Below are 18,026 nucleotides of genomic sequence, written 5' to 3'. Positions count from 1 at the left end.
AAACAACTTGTATTTCCTATATTCCCGCTATTATTATTGTTATTATTATTATTATTATTATTATTATTATTATTATTATTAAAACACCTACAGAAATTACGGCCCAATTTCTCAATCATCCTAACTTTAGTGGAGTTACATGTGGTTGGGTGACCACCAAGTATACAAACTACCTTTCACTTCTTTAAGGTCTACTATTTAATTTGAGATCCTATTGACTCAAACGTGTATGACATGACATAGTTTTTGCGTGATGCATAATAGGATTTGACAAGCAAACTATAAATACATGTACATATCGAAAGGATTTTTTATTATCATTATTATAGAAGGCTGCAAGTTATAACATATTTTGCGGCGTAATAAAAAAACAACTACATTTGTTCACGGTCTTGAATGGGTACGTTGAAGATATAATTATAATACTAATTATTATATAATAGCAACAAATGGTGATGACGATATGTGTACATGTGCATATCACATACTACCAGAAACATACGAGTTATCAAATAAGTTTACTTTTTTTCGACGATTTTCATACAATTCAGTCAGAATCACGCTGGCCTGTACAGACCATACAATGCTACGTAAAACTACACCAAAAGGTCAAAGGTATTGAAGCAATGTTAGTTATACATGTAGACCGCGTAGAATTTATACGTTTTTCCTTTCGTTTTAGAGATGTACTGTACAAACGTACGACATCCATATACTCAATTAAATTGATACACTTTGTTTTATATGTACATATCATTTTGAATAATTTATTTATTCCAATATTATTAGATTTCACTTCTTCATCGAATCAACGAGACCAGCGGCGATTCCCGAAATTCACGTTGGATTTCAAGGCATTACGGACATTACGGACCATGGACATTAGGGACCAGACATAACGGACCATATTAGGTGACATTACGGACCATGTTGAGAAACTTGCGGACCATGATTTGAGTGCTCAGTATGATATGACAATTGTCTTCCATCTAACTGTGAAAAAATCCCGTGAAATTCGAATAGATCAATGATTAGAATTTTAATTCTTGTGAAATTTCACAATTTAAAGACCAATGTACCCACAGAAAAAAAAGTCTATATAGTAAAGTTATTTTTAATAAAATAATAAGTAATATAATCATGTAAATAATGAAGGACATTTGAAAGATTGGCAGTTTAAACAGATAAAAGAAACGAAACAATTAATTTCCAAAACAGTTTATTTCCGTGACCCAGTTCAAGAAGGGTCGGAAAACCCTTCCCATGAGCCAAACAATAATAATTGGCTTCATATGCATCCTAAGTCAATGGTGCCAGATTGACACTTTACTTATAAATGAAGGTAATTTTACTACTGTAATTCATTTTTCATTTGTCTTGTTTAGCGGAATATGGTGTCCGGGTAACATTGGCATCCGGAATACCGCCAAAAATGGGCCGAAAATTAGTGTACCAGCTGGTGGAGGGGGGGGGGGGGGGGAGGAACTCTCACTACATTCCGGTGAGGGAGATCAGATAATCAGGAGCGGTTCAATGGTTTGACGTTAGAGGGGTGTGTAACTTAGCGGCCATATCTTTTGACTTGCGCCCCTCCCGCAGAACCGATTTTTATTTTTCATTACCAAGTGTTGGCAGGTTTCTTTGGGGGTGCTACCCCAAGAAATGGTTGACTTGCGCCCATCCCGCAGAAACGAATTTTATTTGGTTCAAAGTGTTGGCAGGGTTTTTTGGGGATACATTTTTAACAAAATCCATTTCAAAATCGTTGATTTTATGTGTATTTTATTACTTTTGCTCCTACATATGTATATTGCAATAAAAAGTTAACTTGGAAGATTTCAAGGGGTAACCGCGCCGCCCCCACCACCCCTCATCCCCTACTGGCAATACGATACTTATGTTTGTAATAATGATTTTTCTAGATTTGATGTGATCGAGTCTGTGCATTGCCTTGTCTCTCTTTTTTTTTAAAAGGAACACTGTTTATAGAAATGTCTCATTTACACTCTACTTGGCTTCGGCCAATGTGCGGCTTGTTAGAGTCGATTTTAAAAAAAGATGTACAACACTTGAGACTGTAAAATATTGACTTAGATATATTTTATACATATCGCAACGGACCTATAAACGGTTTAAACATGTAGGTCAGTGCCAATGCTCTGTCGCAGGGTGGTTTGCGGTTGTTGTAAAGCTCTTTCAAGTATATTTTCGCACGTTAGTAGCACAACTCCCGCGCTTGTAAACCAGTCAAACATACTGTACATGCGTTTTGATGAAAATAAATAAAATATGAATATGGCTAGAAAGTCCAGTAAAACATTTGATGTGTTTGTTGGCAACCTCCCACAAGATGCTACAGAGGTTTGTTTATCGTTTTAGTCTAAATAGCATAACTGTACCTAAATGTCAAGACTTCAATGTTGCTTATTTTATGTGAGCCCTTCTGAAATTTATTGCTGGCATTGCACTAGTCTAAAATATTAGACGTTTTATACGGGATTCTTCCAATCCCTAACGTCTAAACGGGAATGTGCAAAAAACGGGGGTGTTTTAAAAATATTGAAATTGTTTTAAGTGAAGTATTTTATGGTTGAAATTGATCATAAAGAGTTATATTCATATTTTACCATGTAAGTGAAATGCTATTTTGCACTAAACAAGCATTTAATGCATTAAAACAAGTTGTTTACCTTTCCAATAAAACGAAAGTTGACTGACACAGAAAACAATTATGCGAAGGGGAACAACTCGATACACTCGTAATAACTCGGCCTCCTCCGACAAAGCTTCGAGATAGACCTCGTTATACAATCGTAATAACTCGGCCATGGCCGAAATGTTCCGAGCGATTTAAAACTGTGCCCTGAAGCCTTGCAGGTGCCCTTCATGTATATATCGTTATGTTTTGACAGAATGAAATGAAGAAAAGCCGTCAAACTCATAATTATAAGTTGGATATTTATTTTTTGTGTACGGAACTAATATAAAATAACATTATCTGGTAATATATCTTGTTTTTATGATATTTTATAGACGCCATATGCTTTAACCCGGAATCCTGATCGGAACAACTACCCACTTTTGATACTAAACAATTTGTACGTGAAGGATTTGCCATATCAAAAATCTAAAAAAAATCCGTCAACGTACAATTATTTGGACTAGCATTGCACTGACACTGTTTGAATTGAGTCGGATTTACATGAGCACATGGATTTGATCATTTCTATATGCTATTTCAAAGAATGGGAAATATTGTAGTTTTACCTGTGGGGTGGGGCCGGCGCAATCCCAGGGTTCGAATTTAGCACTCACACACTCGCAAAATGCGATCAAAAATTTTAGAAATGCCTACTTTTTGATTTTTAAAACGCCGATGGCTGATGGCAATGATTAATCGGTTCCAAAAAGAAGAAGCCACAATGAAATAATCCGTCCGATAAAACTGTTTCGATGTGGAAGAGGGAGTTGAACATTAAATTGACGCTCAACACAGATGAAGAAAGGAATGATATCGTTAAATGTACTATTACATGAACATTTATTAAAACAGTTACACTTAATATACCTTAAACCATAGTTTTCCATACAAAATATACCTTTTCCTAGCAAACACAAAGGTTTTCCTTAAAAAAATGCGAAAGAGTGTCTGGCTTTGGTTGAAAGTTTAAGCACTTGCACAAAACTGCGAGTATATTAAAAGTTCAATTCGAACTCTGTATCCATTAAGATGAGCCATCAATGACTTAAAAGTCTTTGTCAAATCATCACCACATTTGGTCAGAATGTGGATGAGCAGAATATCTCGATCAATAAGAAGGGATTTAATAATGTGCAGTAAATCTATAGTCAGCCTGTGTTTGATCCTTATTTTAGGTGTGATCAATATTTATGTAGGGCACTTCCAACTGCCTTGCTGTTGAGCTAGCTTTTATGGATGCTGTTGTGGTGTTGAATGCGAGTCGAAAGGTACAGGATTCAAACCCCCCGTTTGGGCATACACTCTTTCTTTCACTTTAATGGTGTCAGAAGTAATTTGGTATTGCCTGAATGTAATGGGGCGGTAACAAGTGGCAATGGAACCTGTTCAGGTCAGATCATCCAGGTTTAGGGGGTTCCTGTATGGTCTCAAAGAGGCAGGAATGTAGTGTCAGCCATTAAGGGCACTTCCAACAACCTTGCTGTTGAGCTAGCTTTTATAGAGATGAGGCTGTGGTGTCGACTGTGGGTCGGGGTTTCAAACCCCACGTTTGGGCATACAGTCTTTCTTTCACTTTATTCAATACATTCCCAAGTTGTTAACAGCGGCACTGTGCAAGGAAAAAACTTGGGCATTTTCCACAGAAAAAAATAATTGTAGGAACTGAATAAAATGTACATACTGGTGGGAAGCAGTAGCCGGCAATTGCCAGTTTTTCTTTTCATTTATCTTTTTCATGGCAATTTTAAGTGTTATTTTGTAAAATGTGTAAGCTTGCCTCGAATGCTAAGTTCAAAGGTTGTGATTTGTGTTTCAAAAATATGATAATGTCATAAAATCCACAAATTCTCACATGGGGCATGGTCAATTGAGATCTTAGACATTTGGGGAAAATCTTGCGTCGCGAAATAAGCCATCTTGAGAAAAAAATTATCGCTTTACATAAAAAAATTGAAAAATTTTACGCTTAAAAGAACAAGCTTTTCCTTCTCCTGCAAATGAGGAAATTATTAAAATATTAGTGTTTTTTTCCCTGTCAGAAGACCTGAAATATCAATCCTTTGTGTGTGAAATCTATTGCAATAAATCATAAATCTAGCGGAGTTTCATGCAAAATTTAAATTTATTTACAGAAAAATGTTGGCAAACTGTTCACACCATTTGGGGAGATTGGTGGCATTATTGTGAAAGAGTCCTCAAAAGTCAAACCTCCCTACAACAAATTTGCGTAAGTATTTTTAGGAGGTAAAAAAAAAAGCTGTACGGTAGAACATCTTTTGTCCTTTTCAGATGGATTTTTCAAGCTTTATAGATAGATAGATAGATAGATATAGATAGATAGATGGATAGATGGATAGGATAGGATAGGATAGGATAGGATAGGATAGGATAGGATAGGATAGGATAGGATAGGATAGGATAGGATAGGATAGATGGATGGATAGATGGATGGATGGATAGATTAGATAGATAGATAGATAGGATAGGATAGGATAGGATAGGATAGGATAGGATAGGATAGGATAGGATAGGATAGATAGATAGATAGATAGATAGATAGATAGATAGATTAATTAGGGAGAGAATTAGAATTATTGTACATTTAGAGCTTGTTGTTAAAGTGAGTACAAAACATATACCGGCTTTAAAGTTTAATGTAAATTTTAAAATAATTGTCCATTTTAGGCTTGATGTTTGATTTAATTAATAAAAAGTAAAGTTTATTGGTGTTAAAATACAATATTCACCAACTCCAGGTTTGTCAAGTTTCTGTGCCAGCCTGATGCAGAGAAAGCTGTGCGAGAAATGGACAGAAAGAATATTCAGGGCTCAGAAATTGCTGTGAAAATCTCCGAAGACCGCAGAGGGTAATGATGTTTTCCATTCATGCTTAGGGACTCTACATTTACTGTTTGAACACCCACTTAATGGCATAATGATTTTTATGTTGGCAATGAATGTATTATGAAAATTAGGTTTTTGACTGTTTATTATTTTCATAAAGGGTATAAAAAGGCAGTGAAACCAGTTTAAACACAGGAAACCCCTACTTTAGATATCATAATTAAAATCCTAACATTACTCAAGGCTTTAAAACATGATCATGCCTGGTTATAGTTATGATTGATATAAGAAATTAAATTATGAACAAGCATGAGATCCACTTTTCTAGTCATAGTTGCACCCACAACTCGGGTTATTGAAATTATATACGAACACCTCATGGACCACATTCAATACATGTACTAGTGTATATAAGTGAATAGTTTTGTAATTTTTCTGCCTTCTTGTGACAGGTATTGAATTTTTAGTTCATATTTGTGATCACGTGTAAGAAATGTCATTTGTCGGCCTACAGTTTAGTTTGGTCAGGTGTGGAATTGTATCCATATGTACATCTGTTTGATTTTGACCACTTGTCGTTTATTTTGCAGTCCAAGAGGCGATGATAGATCTAAGGGGCCTACCAGTCGACATTCCGATACAGGTTTGATTTGTTCCATGCCGAATCTTTTTCTTTTTAAATTGCTAACGTCATGTACCAAGCTTCTTTTTAATATTTAAAAAATATATAGAATGAAACATATTGAAATTTGATCACAGGCGCCATTCGATCAATCAAGTTCAAACCCACTTATTTTGGTCAATTTCATAAAAGTACTATAATTTTTGCTGAAAAGTCCATTTCTAATACATTTTTGTACATATTGAAATACAATTGTTTGGCACGGTTTTACTCTGACCTTGAAAATTGGAAGCTACAATGTTCAAATTAAAGTATATTTATTGTACAAGGATTGTGAAGAAAGTTATATTAACTTATGCTAAGTCACTCTTGTTGGGCACAATGCGAGAGTGGGGTCTTGTGTTGTGGAGGAAACCAGAGAAACCTTTGATATTCTGAGAAAAAAACAAACTGCCTTTTGAAGGATTAATTGTTTGTTATAATTCCAGACTCTGTTGATGGAGGAGGAGGGGGAGGGGGTTTTGGTGCACCATCAATGCAGGATCAGAACGAGGTAACTATGGAGTATATGATTGTACCGCCCTCTTACTGGAGATATTGATATTCACATTCAATGTTTGTGCCTCGAGATTTATTCGCAAATTTGTGCGAATTTGCATATCAGCCTTATCCGCTTGTCAAGTATTGCCTGTGTAGTTTGCAGCCCTGTGCCCATATACATACATCTGGGGTTCTAAAGTTCAGGAATAATCATGAAATCGGGATTGAAAGCTTTTAACATGAGGCTATTGTCAGGTTGTAATTATTGTGTTTTTTTTAGGGATGCAAACGAATGGCAAAAGTGATATTCGAATATTCGGTAATTCTTTCGATCGAATATTCGAATATTCGAACACCAAAATGAACCTTTAAGAATTGCAGTAAACTATTATTATTCACTAAAGTAATAGTGGGGGCCCTGTTACCCTTCCTGGTCGTATTCGGTACACGCGACGGACCCTTATTGTTCCACAAATTAGCCTCTGAATTTCCCATTTACAAAATATATCCCAAGAAAAAGCAATATATCTTTAACAAAAAAAAACAAACCTCTGCATTCATTTTTGTAAAAAATGCAAAATAAGATCAGGGAATTGCGTTTGTTCCGGTTAAATGACGATATGCGCCAACGTGGGACTTGCAGCCTCGTTCTGGGATTGATTTTTACGAAATATATTTATAGAAAACGACACCATGTCTAAACGTCGCTTTTGTCTTAGGTATTGTACAACAATACAGGACATATATCCTTAAACGTTAAACCATACACTTTCAGTTAATTTTTGTACGCAAGAGTGTTACATTGAAAACATGGAAACAGTTTTAAGCACATAACTAGCACATGTCCTTCGTATCATCAAGGCGATTTGAGCAATATCGCCAAGCTTGATTAGCAGTGAAGACAAAACATTGGTATAAAGGCCGATCTCTTAAACCCTTAATTGGCATGGTCATTTAAATGTACCCAAAATAATTGGAATGTGTTTTATGTCACTTGTCTAACAGCCAGTAAATGCAAAATTACGGGGACTGTTTATAGTTCCCGGCGATATATCCGATATGACGCGTGTATAGTGTCATCAAGTTCACACCTATGGCATTAGGGGTCGTTGTAAAAACAAGACAGACGAAGATGACAGTTGTAGGCAAAAAGTGTATTAATTTATTATTTCAACAAAAACATCGAATATTCGAATACCTATTTTGACATTCGAATACCAAACGTTCGATCGAATATTCGAATATTCGTTTGCATCCCTAGTTTTTTTCTATGATATTTGCATCAAAAACGGTAGGAAGTATCTTGAAATAAATATAAAAAACTTTTGAAACAATTTCAAATACTTATATTCCCTCTTTTCCTTTGTACAGAGAAAAGTTGCTGGTCATATTGTATAACGTCATTGTTAATTTCAATATGGTGCTCTTTATACAAGTGTATGTTGGAAGTTAACTTTCTCTAAGGAGAAATACTCTATTGCAGAAGAATTTTTCTTTTAATGAATTTTAAATCGTAATGATTAATTATTTAAAAATGTAAACATAAGTATAAGCTTTATTGAAATTTCACACATGCACTACTGTGTTCATACAGCATAAACGCAAGAAAAAATGTGATCAATCCAAGAGGTGCAATTTCCTTTATCCTGCTTTAAGCACGAATATCTCATGCTCAAACAGACCCCTAGCTATTTTTCAGGATTGACAGTTATCAGCTATTAAAACCCTTGATAGATTTATATGCATCAAGGCCAGTACTCTGCCTTAAATCATAATTCAGGATATGTTTGCCCTTTGACCAAATAACACAATGCTGATAGTAATTCAGCCATTCCAGCTTATTGTCATTCTGACAGGCATTTAATTGACAAATAGACAGATTATTTTTCGTCTATAAATACTAGCCCATGGTTGTATAAACCAATTCGATGACTTTGACTACCTCTGGCACACTACCTCTGATAACTGACATGGCGGAGACAGGCTCCCATGTCATTTTATACTGAGAAACAATGGACAAGCACTGACATCTGCATGCAGTGCTTTTGTCCATTAGGAACAGACCTTGATCTGTTTTATTTTTATTTCTTAATATGTAATTTTGCCTTACTTTACTTTTTTTGGTTGCACCCATCTTGTCAACTAGTGTAATATTATACTAGTGTTTTTTCCTCGTTATTTTTAGAATGGGGCTGGGGTCTTTCTCATTAGGAAAAATGCCTCATTTCGACTAAAATTATGAACTCCATTTTTAGCCTTGATATAACGAGTATGTTGTAAAAATATGAATTTTCAAAACAAATTTGAATTTTATTTACGAAAAAAAAGAATGTGTTTCAGCATTTGGATGGGGCTGATTAACGATCCAAAATTGATGAGAAAAAAACGGTGCTTAAGATCTATTTTCCGAAACTTTTATTCTTGGTTGCGACGCAAAATAAAAATTATATATAGAATTGTATAGGTTGGATGAAAATGTTACACTAAGTTAATTTTATTGTTAAAATTAAAACTTATATTTTATTTCAAACACTCTCAGTATTAATTATAATTTCTAGATGTATTGATTCTTTGTTGTACTCGTTTTTACTCATTGATAAGGTGGCCCCTTGTGTATTAAATTTTGTATATCATCCTGGTTGGTAGGTGAAACAAGAGGAAGTAAAAGAAACCGGGCAATTACCGGAGAGGTCTTCATCGCTGCTCCCTCCTGTGGTAGAGTTTAACAAACCTGTTCATGCATGCTATGAGCTTTTGTTTTTTTCCCAGTGTTTTAATCTTTCATAGTTCCATTGTTCTGAATGTTATATGTTACAGCAGAGCCACAGATAAGAGTCTTGATTGGTGTAAATTTGGCTTAAATTGGGCCAATTACTATATATAAAATGAAGTCCTTAAGGCTCCATCCTATCATGTATGTAATATACATGTGTTTGCTTTTCAACTTGCCAGGAGACTAACAATTGCCATTGCAATTTATTGGATAAAACCAAGGTGTACAATACACTTTATAAACTATTTTTTAGGCCTAGGTAAGAAGTTATCTGTAGCTCTGTTTTTGTTTGTTATGACTTTGTAGCAAAGTTATTTAGGTTGTTGTTTTCCAGAGAAGTGAGTTTGTATGTTTTTGAATTCCCATGTGGATATCTCATTTTCCAATATTGATTTCAACCTTTATATTATATAATAGCTCTAATGATATGATGCAAGTTATGGAAAGTTAATTAAATTATGATTGACTGATTTCTCCAGATATCTTAAAATATTTTCAAGCATGGCTGTCTTTTTAGTAATTTGGGTCTTGATGTTTAGCCCCATTTCACACCCAGAAAAAGTTAATGTTTCCCTTATTGTATCCTTCCAAATAAATTCCCCTTCAGATTGTACTGTTTGTTAAGATTTTGTCTAACAAAATTGGACCGAAAAAAGAAAGTTTTTTTTTTGGTAAAAATATACTGTGGTATGATAGCCTGTGTTCTGGTTTAATTGCTATTTACTATTTAGAAATACATGATATATAATTAATACTGATTTCTTTCTGGCCACAGAAACAGACTGTAATGGTGACACACGTGGAATCTCCAATCACACTATGGCTGCAGGAGGTCAATGATGAGAACACAAAGACAATATTCAGCATTACAGAACAGCTGCTTCAGTTTTGTCCCTCTGCAAGCCCCCTGACTGGACAGCCTGAACCAGGGAAGGTAGGAATGGTTAAACAAATTTGTAAGGCTCGATTGTGAAGACCAAGATTGTGTATTTAATTGGATCGTATGATATTTCGTTGTATGCTTGTTGATAAAATGGACTCGTTAGGCCTTAACAAAAATACATTTGGTTCGGGTTACGGGTTTGTTTAATTATGTAGTTTCAGTGATTTTTTTACTAACGTAAATGACTGGGTATAAGACGGTATGGGGTATTAGACGCAGGGAAAAATATATGTGAAAAGTCCACGAAAAAAACTTTTAATCTATGTTTTTGGTTAAAAGACGCATAGAAAAGATGTCAAATCATCTGGCATTTTCGGCCACCATGTTTGTTGACAGTGACAAGAATTTTTTTCTCGTGAAAATGGCGACGGTTATCTTTAAAACCATACAATGATAAACTGTCGAGAATGAAAAATTAAGTTATGCAAAAACCTTATATTGTACCGGTTTGTTCTCAAAATGTCAACACCTACAGAAAAGAATAAAGAATGTGACAAAGTGCAAAAAAACAAGACCATTATCGCAACAGTTTGTAGTATTGGTATGTTAAACAGGTTAAAGGCAGTCGATTTTTCACACCTTCTCGTACAACTGATAAAAAATATTTTGACAGTGCCCAACTTTGCTTTTTTATATGCAAGTTTAATTATTGTTCAATTCAATTTATTATTCAAAATAATATTGAATAACTTTAATCGAAAAATATTTTTGTTTAAATTATAAACGTCTTACGATATACCGTATCCCGATCTTCAACTGCCGTTTTAACTCGTATATACTCGATCAATATGACGCGAGTAACATCCCTTTCTACATAAATCTAAACAAACTCTCGGCTTGAAATCGACCTCAGAAAAAAAGTTAAAAAAATTGTTACTGGGTATTATACGCAGGCATTTTTTTGCATCGAAATCTGTGGGAAAAAAGGGCGTCTAATACCCAGTCATTACAGTCACAATTTGGTGCCGAATATTGGCCTTTTCACAATCTCTAAAAATTCACAAAAATTCACAATTCCCAAGAACTACTTGTGAACAAAGTGTTATTCTATTAAATCAGCGTACAAAAAGTTATGTAAAACGTTGAAATATTTACCGATCAGCGATTGTGAATTTGCATACATGTAGAATACTGTATGACGACTTTTATCAATACATGATCAAGTAGACGCTCCTAAGTAAAGCGTGGGTCACGCGGAGCAAAATTACATAGCAAAATGTGTAAACAAATTGATATATATCGGAAAAAATGTCAAAAAATGTCAAATATATCAGAAAAAATATAAAAGATCCACGCTGCTGGTACACCTACAATATTTTCCGTTGTTAAACCGATGACATTTACAAATGACCGTGGTGATTCTCGATCTGTCGTCAGTTCACTTTCGTGTTCCACATCCCTTAATTGAAAATGAAGAACCCACACAGTCAACTCAGTCTCTTTGACGCTTTACTTTATCCACACAGTCAACTCAGTCGTCTCTTCAACCTGATCATAAACAATCTTGTGCAGGTGTCATTACACCAGTTCTTCCTGACCCAGACACTATTTGCATTCAATAAATATGCAATTATCAAAGTTTCATTGTTGTCTATTATCCTTTTAATGTCAATACAGACAGTTAATCAGGCTGTATGTTTGAGTATAACACAATTGTATATCAGAATTAAGATTTTAATGTTTTGTTAATTTTTCACAATTTTGAACTTTAACGGGCTTAAATTTCACAAAAGAAAAGGCACGGGCTGTTTCACAAAAAAGTGAAACAGAAGATTACACCATTCGTCAAATATAAGCTTAAAAAAAGAAAAAAGCTTACCTACCCTTTTTTGGCTTGAGGCTATATTGTGAATATTACTTAATGCTGATCTAGATTTACAAAATAAATTAATTTTAGCTTTGTTTTCAACTGGAATTTGTGATTGTACGATCTTTTCTTGTACGCTTATCAAAAAGATGGCCTCATTATGTTTACTTTTTCAGGTGTACGCCTGCTTGTATACCGAGGACAACACATGGTATCGATGTCAAGTCAGACAGTGTTTTGGGACAGATAAGGTATTTTCTTAGATTGCTATAATAAAGAAGTAAAATAAAAAGATAGTTCCTCATTTATTATGCCCCCCTTCGAAGAAGAGGGGTATATTGTTTTGCACAGGCATGTCGGTATGTCGGTCGGTCGGTCCGTCGGTAGACCAAAGCTTGTCCGAGTGATAACTCAACAATCCCTGGACGTTTGGTCATCAAACTTCACATGAAGTTTGGGGCTGACCAGTAGATGACCCCTATTGATTTTGGGGGTCATCGGGTCAAAGGTCAAGGTCACAGTGACCTTTAATGGTAAAATAATTTTATAGCTTGTCCGAGTGATAACTCAACAATGCCTGCACCCATGGCCCTCAAACTTGACATGGAGGTTGGGCTTGACCAGTAGTTGACCCCTATTGTTTTTGGGGGTCATCAGGCCAAAGGTCAAGGTCACAGTGACCTTGAATGGTAAAAGGTTGTCCGAGTGATAACGTTACAATGCCTGCTCCCATGGCCCTCAAACTTGACTTGGAGGTTGGGCCTGACCAGTAGCTGACCCCTATTGTTTTTCGGCCTCAATGGGTCAAAGGTCAAAGTCACAGTGACCTTTAATGGTAAAAGGTTGTTCATGTGATAACTCAACAATGCCCGCACCCATGGCCCTCAAACTTGACTTGGAGGTTGGGCCTGACCAGTAGATGACCCCTATTGTTTTTGGGGGTCATTGGGCCAAAGGTCAAGGTCACAGTGACCTTATATGGTAAAAGGTTGTCCGATTGATAACTCAACAATGCTGCACCCATGGCCCTCAAATTTGACTTGGAGAATTGGCCTGACCAGGAGATGACCCCTATGGTTTTTGGGGGTCATCTGGCCAAAGGTCAAGGTCACAGTGACCTGGAATGGTAAAAGGTTGTCCGAGTGATAACTCGACAATGCCTGCACCCATGGCCCTCAAACTTGATTTGGAGATTGAGCCTGGCCAGAAGATTGTCCCTATTAATTTTAGGGGTCATTGGGCCAAAGGTCAAGGTCGCAGTGACCTTGAATGATAAAAGGTCCAAGTGATAACTCAACAATGCCTGCACCCATGGCCCTCAAACTTGACATGGAGGTTGGGCCTGACCAGTAGATGACCCCTATTGATTTTAGGGGTCAAAGGTCAAGGTCACAGTGACCTTGAAAGCAAACTCGACAATTCTTGGACCTATGGTCATCAATCTTGACATGAAGGTTGGGCCTGCCCAGTAGATGACCCCTATCGACTTTGGGGGTCATCAGGCCAAGGTCAATGTCACAGTAACCTTTAACGCAAAAAAGTTAACAAATCTTCCCCCACTGATTCCTCAACAATGCCTGAACCTATGATCATTAAACTTGACATGGATGTTAAGCCTGACCAGTAGATCACCCTTATTGATTTTAGGATTCATAGAGCCAAAGGTCAAGGTCACAGTGATTTTGAATGGTAAAAGGTTGTCCGAGTGATAACTCAACAATGCCTGAACCCATGGCCTTCAAACTTGACTTGGAGTTGCATCTGACTTGTAGATGACCCCTTATGATTTAAGGGGTCATCAGGTCAAAGGTCAAGGTCACAGTGACCTTGAACGAAAAAAACTTGTCTTGTGATAACTTGACAATGCCTGCACCCATGGCCCTCAAACTTGACATTTAGGTTTCTGGTGAACAGCTGATGACTCTGGATTTTGAGTTCATAGAGTCAAAGGTCATGACGGTCATAACACACTTTATCTTCACACTTTAATGGTCATAATCTTAAAACAGCAACAAATCAGCTGTCATTTCGGTCCATGCATATTTCATTCAATTGTCCATATAATCCTGACAACATGGCGCTCAGGGGGGGCATAATGTTTGACAAACATCTCTTGTTAAATCTTTATTTTTAGCCTTGAAAAAATCAGACAAACATTGCTGTTTGCTCATTGTTGCTCTTGTAGGTCGAGTTATCATGCTTTGTTTTTGTTGATACCTGTACCTTCAAATATATTACAGGATTCACGTAAATATAAAATTCATCTGTGACAATATGCATATATATGTGTATAATGGCCCTTGACTAAAACATGAAGATGGGTTATTAGATATTATGATCTTGTTTTGAAAATAATTCCTTTGAAGCAAATTGAAATATGCATAGTAAGTGTGTAAAAACCATAATTTATCACTTTCAGTATAAGATCCAGTACATTGACTATGGGAATATCGAGGAGGTTGGCGCTGGCAGCCTCGTTGAGATACCTGCAAGCCTCTCATCCTTCAGGCCTCTAGCGACCAAGATCGTACTACACAACACTCGTGCCAAAGATCTCAGTGATAAACAGGCAAGTTGAAAGACTTAAAGTAACTTTAATTATGCCCCGAAGGTGGGCATATTAAAATCGCACCGTCTGTCCGTCCGTCCTTCTGTCCGTCCGTCCGTCCGTCCGGCTCTGTAACTTTCCCTTGTATGGACAGATTTTAAAATAACTTGCCACATGTGTTCCACATACCAAGACGACTTGTCGCCTGCAAGACCCGTGTCCCTACCTCAAAGGTCAAGGTCACACTTAGTGTTTATTCACAATGGAGTGCTGCATATAAGGACATAGAGTATAGGTTGTCGTGTCCGGGCTGTAACTTTCTCTTGTATGGACAGATTTTAAAATAACTTGCCACATGTGTACCACATACCAAGACGACGTGTCGCGTGCAAGACCGGTGTCCCTACCTCAAAGGTCAAGGTCACACTTAGTGTTTATTCACAATGGAGTGCTGCATATAAGGACATAGAGTACAGGTTGTCGTGTCCGGCTGTAACTTTCCCTTGTATGGACAGATTTTAAAATAACTTGCCACATGTGTTCCACATACCAAGACGACGTGTCGCGTGCAAGACCTGTGTCCCTACCTCAAAGGTCAAGGTCACACTTAGTGTTTATTCACAATGGAGTGCTGCATATAAGGACATAGAGTATAGGTTGTCGTGTCCGGGCTGTAACTTTCCCGTGTATGGACAGATTTTAAAATAACTTGCCACATGTGTTCCACATACCAAGACGACGTGTCGCGTGCAAGACCCGTGTCTCTACCTCAAAGGTCAAGGTCACACTTAGTGTTTATTTACAATGGAGTGCTGCATATAAGGACATAGAGTATAGGTTGTCGTGTCCGGGCTGTAACTTTCCCTTGTATGGACAGATTTTAAAATAACTTGCCAAATGTGTTCCACATACCAAGACGACGTGTCGCGTGCAAAACCCGTGTCCCTACCTCAAAGGTCAAGGTCACACTTAGAGTTTATTTACAATGGAGTGCTGCATATAAGGACATAGAGTATAGGTTGTCGTGTCCGGGCTGTAACTTTCCCGTGTATGGACAGATTTTAAAATAACTTGCCACATGTGTTCCACATACCAAGACGACGTGTCGCCTGCAAGACCCGTGTCCCTACCTCAAAGGTCAAGGTCACACTTAGTGTTTATTCACAATGGAGTGCTGCATATAAGGACATAGAGTATAGGTTGTCGTGTCCGGGCTGTAACTTTCCCTTGTTTGGACAGATTTTAAAATAACTTGACACATGTGTTCCACATACCAAGATGACGTGTCGTGTGCAAGACCCGTGTCCCTGCCTCAAAGGTCAAGGTCACACATAGTGTTTATTCACAATGGAGTGCTGCATATAAGGACATAGAGTATAGGTTGTCGTGTCCGGGCTGTAACTTTCCCTTGTATGGACAGATTTAAAAAAAACTTGACACATGTGTTCCACATACCAAGACGACGTGTCGCGTGCAAGACCCGTGTCCCTACCTTAAAGGTCAAGGTCACACTTAGTGTTTATTCACAATGGAGTGCTGCATATAAGGACATAGAGTAAAGGTTGTTGTGTCAGGGCTGTTACTTTCCCTTGTATGGACAGATTTTAAAATCACTTGCTACATGTGTTCCACATACGAAGACAACGTGTCGCGTGCAAGACCCATGTCCCTACCTCTTAGGTGAAAGATACACTAAGTGTTTATTCACAAGAGAATTCTGAATATAAGGACATAACAGTGTAGGTTGTCAAGTATGGGTGGTATTTTATTATGTTCAGAGGCAATTTAAAATAACTTGCCATATGTATTTGACACGTAAAGGCAAGATCAACTTTTCATGTACTGACCTTGTTCGTAGGTCAATGTCACATTCGGGGGCATTCGTCACATACTGTGACAGCTCTTGTTAAATATCTGTTTCACTATGATTGTGAAGGAAGTTATTTTAAATTGTGCTAAATCAATAAACGCAAATCCAGTAGTGAAAGATCTTATTTATGCAAAAAAATATCAAAAAGGAATTGTTTTTATTCAAAATTCTTCTGGGCTTGCTTCGTGCGTGAGTGATTGTGCTTATTTCTGTTACTGTAATTTTCCAGGGAATACAACTGTTGAAGACCCTTACAGACAATCAGATGGCCCAACTAATCAAGACTCGTCCTCTCTCAGATGGCACCGGTTTCTATGGAAATGTATTTGTCAATGACACATCTTTGGGAGATGCCATGTTGACTTCTGGATATTGCATAGTTAATCCTAAAATGGGTAAAAAGGGACCAGGGCTACAACAGGGGCAGCTGAATCGACCCTCTGACAATTGGGATTTCAAGGGGCCAGAAGGGCCAGTGATGAGTAGTAAAGACTCTTACGTAGATATCAATCCAGGACCGCCCATGATGAAGCTTGGGCAGTTTAATAGGCCCGATAGAGGAGGGGGGATTATGGGGCAAAGAAATACGGGGCCACATATGGGAGGGGGTGGGGGAAATGTCCTGCCACTTGGAATGGGCCACCATTCGAACAACATGTCCACTGTGATGAGCCAGCCCTTACCTCCGCAACAGCAGCAGCAGAATATGGGGTTTCCTGCGAAAATAGGGTAAGTCTGATGATGACATGGTCAGATCTGCTTGTTTTTGTTTTAAAATGATAAGGGTATATTATGCAGTTTGTAAAGTACTAGTTTTTGAAAAAAAAACCTGTTCAATTGCACATTTACATGAATATGATGCAGTTTGTAAAGTACTAGTTTTTGAAAAAAAACCTGTTCAATTGCACATTTACATGAATATGATGCAGTTTGTAAAGTACTAGTTTTTGAAAAAAACCCTGTTCAATTGCACATTTACATGAATATGATGCAGTTTGTAAAGTACTAGTTTTTGAAAAAAACCCTGTTCAATTGCACATTTACATGTATATGGTACTGTAAAATTGATACCCATGTACATTTTTGGGGAAGTACATGCAGTTTTGTATATCTGCGACTTTATTCATAAAGCAACTTGTGTTAAATTTTCTTCTTAGTAGAACAGGAAAATAAATGAAAGTGTTTCATGAAACTAAGGATTCATGTGAATAATTTGATGAAAATAGTATTTAAAATAAACTTTGTCAAAAAATTACTACTTTTCACCAAGTTGAATTTTTCCCCGAGGATGCTTTAAGTATAATGCCCCTAATGCTTAACGTCAGTCCATAAACTTCTGAAAGTGAATAATGAAAAATTATAAGGATTATAAAAAATA

At 36.9% G+C, this 18,026-nt stretch overlaps 1 protein-coding gene across 1 annotated transcript in view; it reads left to right on the top strand.

The window, feature by feature from the left end:
- The first annotated feature begins 2,246 nt into the window (after nt 1-2,246).
- Nucleotides 2,247-18,026, top strand: part of LOC128214194 (serine/threonine-protein kinase 31-like) — a 38,580-nt gene continuing 22,800 nt past the window's right edge. The window contains exons 1-10 of the mRNA XM_052920538.1: nt 2,247-2,361; nt 4,834-4,928; nt 5,458-5,568; nt 6,136-6,188; nt 6,656-6,720; nt 9,354-9,422; nt 10,256-10,414; nt 12,407-12,481; nt 14,650-14,799; nt 16,878-17,377. Of these exons, the coding sequence (XP_052776498.1) occupies nt 2,290-2,361; nt 4,834-4,928; nt 5,458-5,568; nt 6,136-6,188; nt 6,656-6,720; nt 9,354-9,422; nt 10,256-10,414; nt 12,407-12,481; nt 14,650-14,799; nt 16,878-17,377 (1,349 nt within the window). The 5' untranslated portion in view covers nt 2,247-2,289. The remainder of the gene's footprint in view (nt 2,362-4,833; nt 4,929-5,457; nt 5,569-6,135; nt 6,189-6,655; nt 6,721-9,353; nt 9,423-10,255; nt 10,415-12,406; nt 12,482-14,649; nt 14,800-16,877; nt 17,378-18,026) is intronic.

This window comes from Mya arenaria, chromosome 2 (genome assembly GCF_026914265.1).
Source record: "Mya arenaria isolate MELC-2E11 chromosome 2, ASM2691426v1".
NCBI classification, from domain to species: Eukaryota; Metazoa; Mollusca; class Bivalvia; order Myida; family Myidae; genus Mya; species Mya arenaria.
Note: the sequence above shows the minus strand (reverse complement) of the source record. Positions and strands in the feature narration are given on the sequence as shown.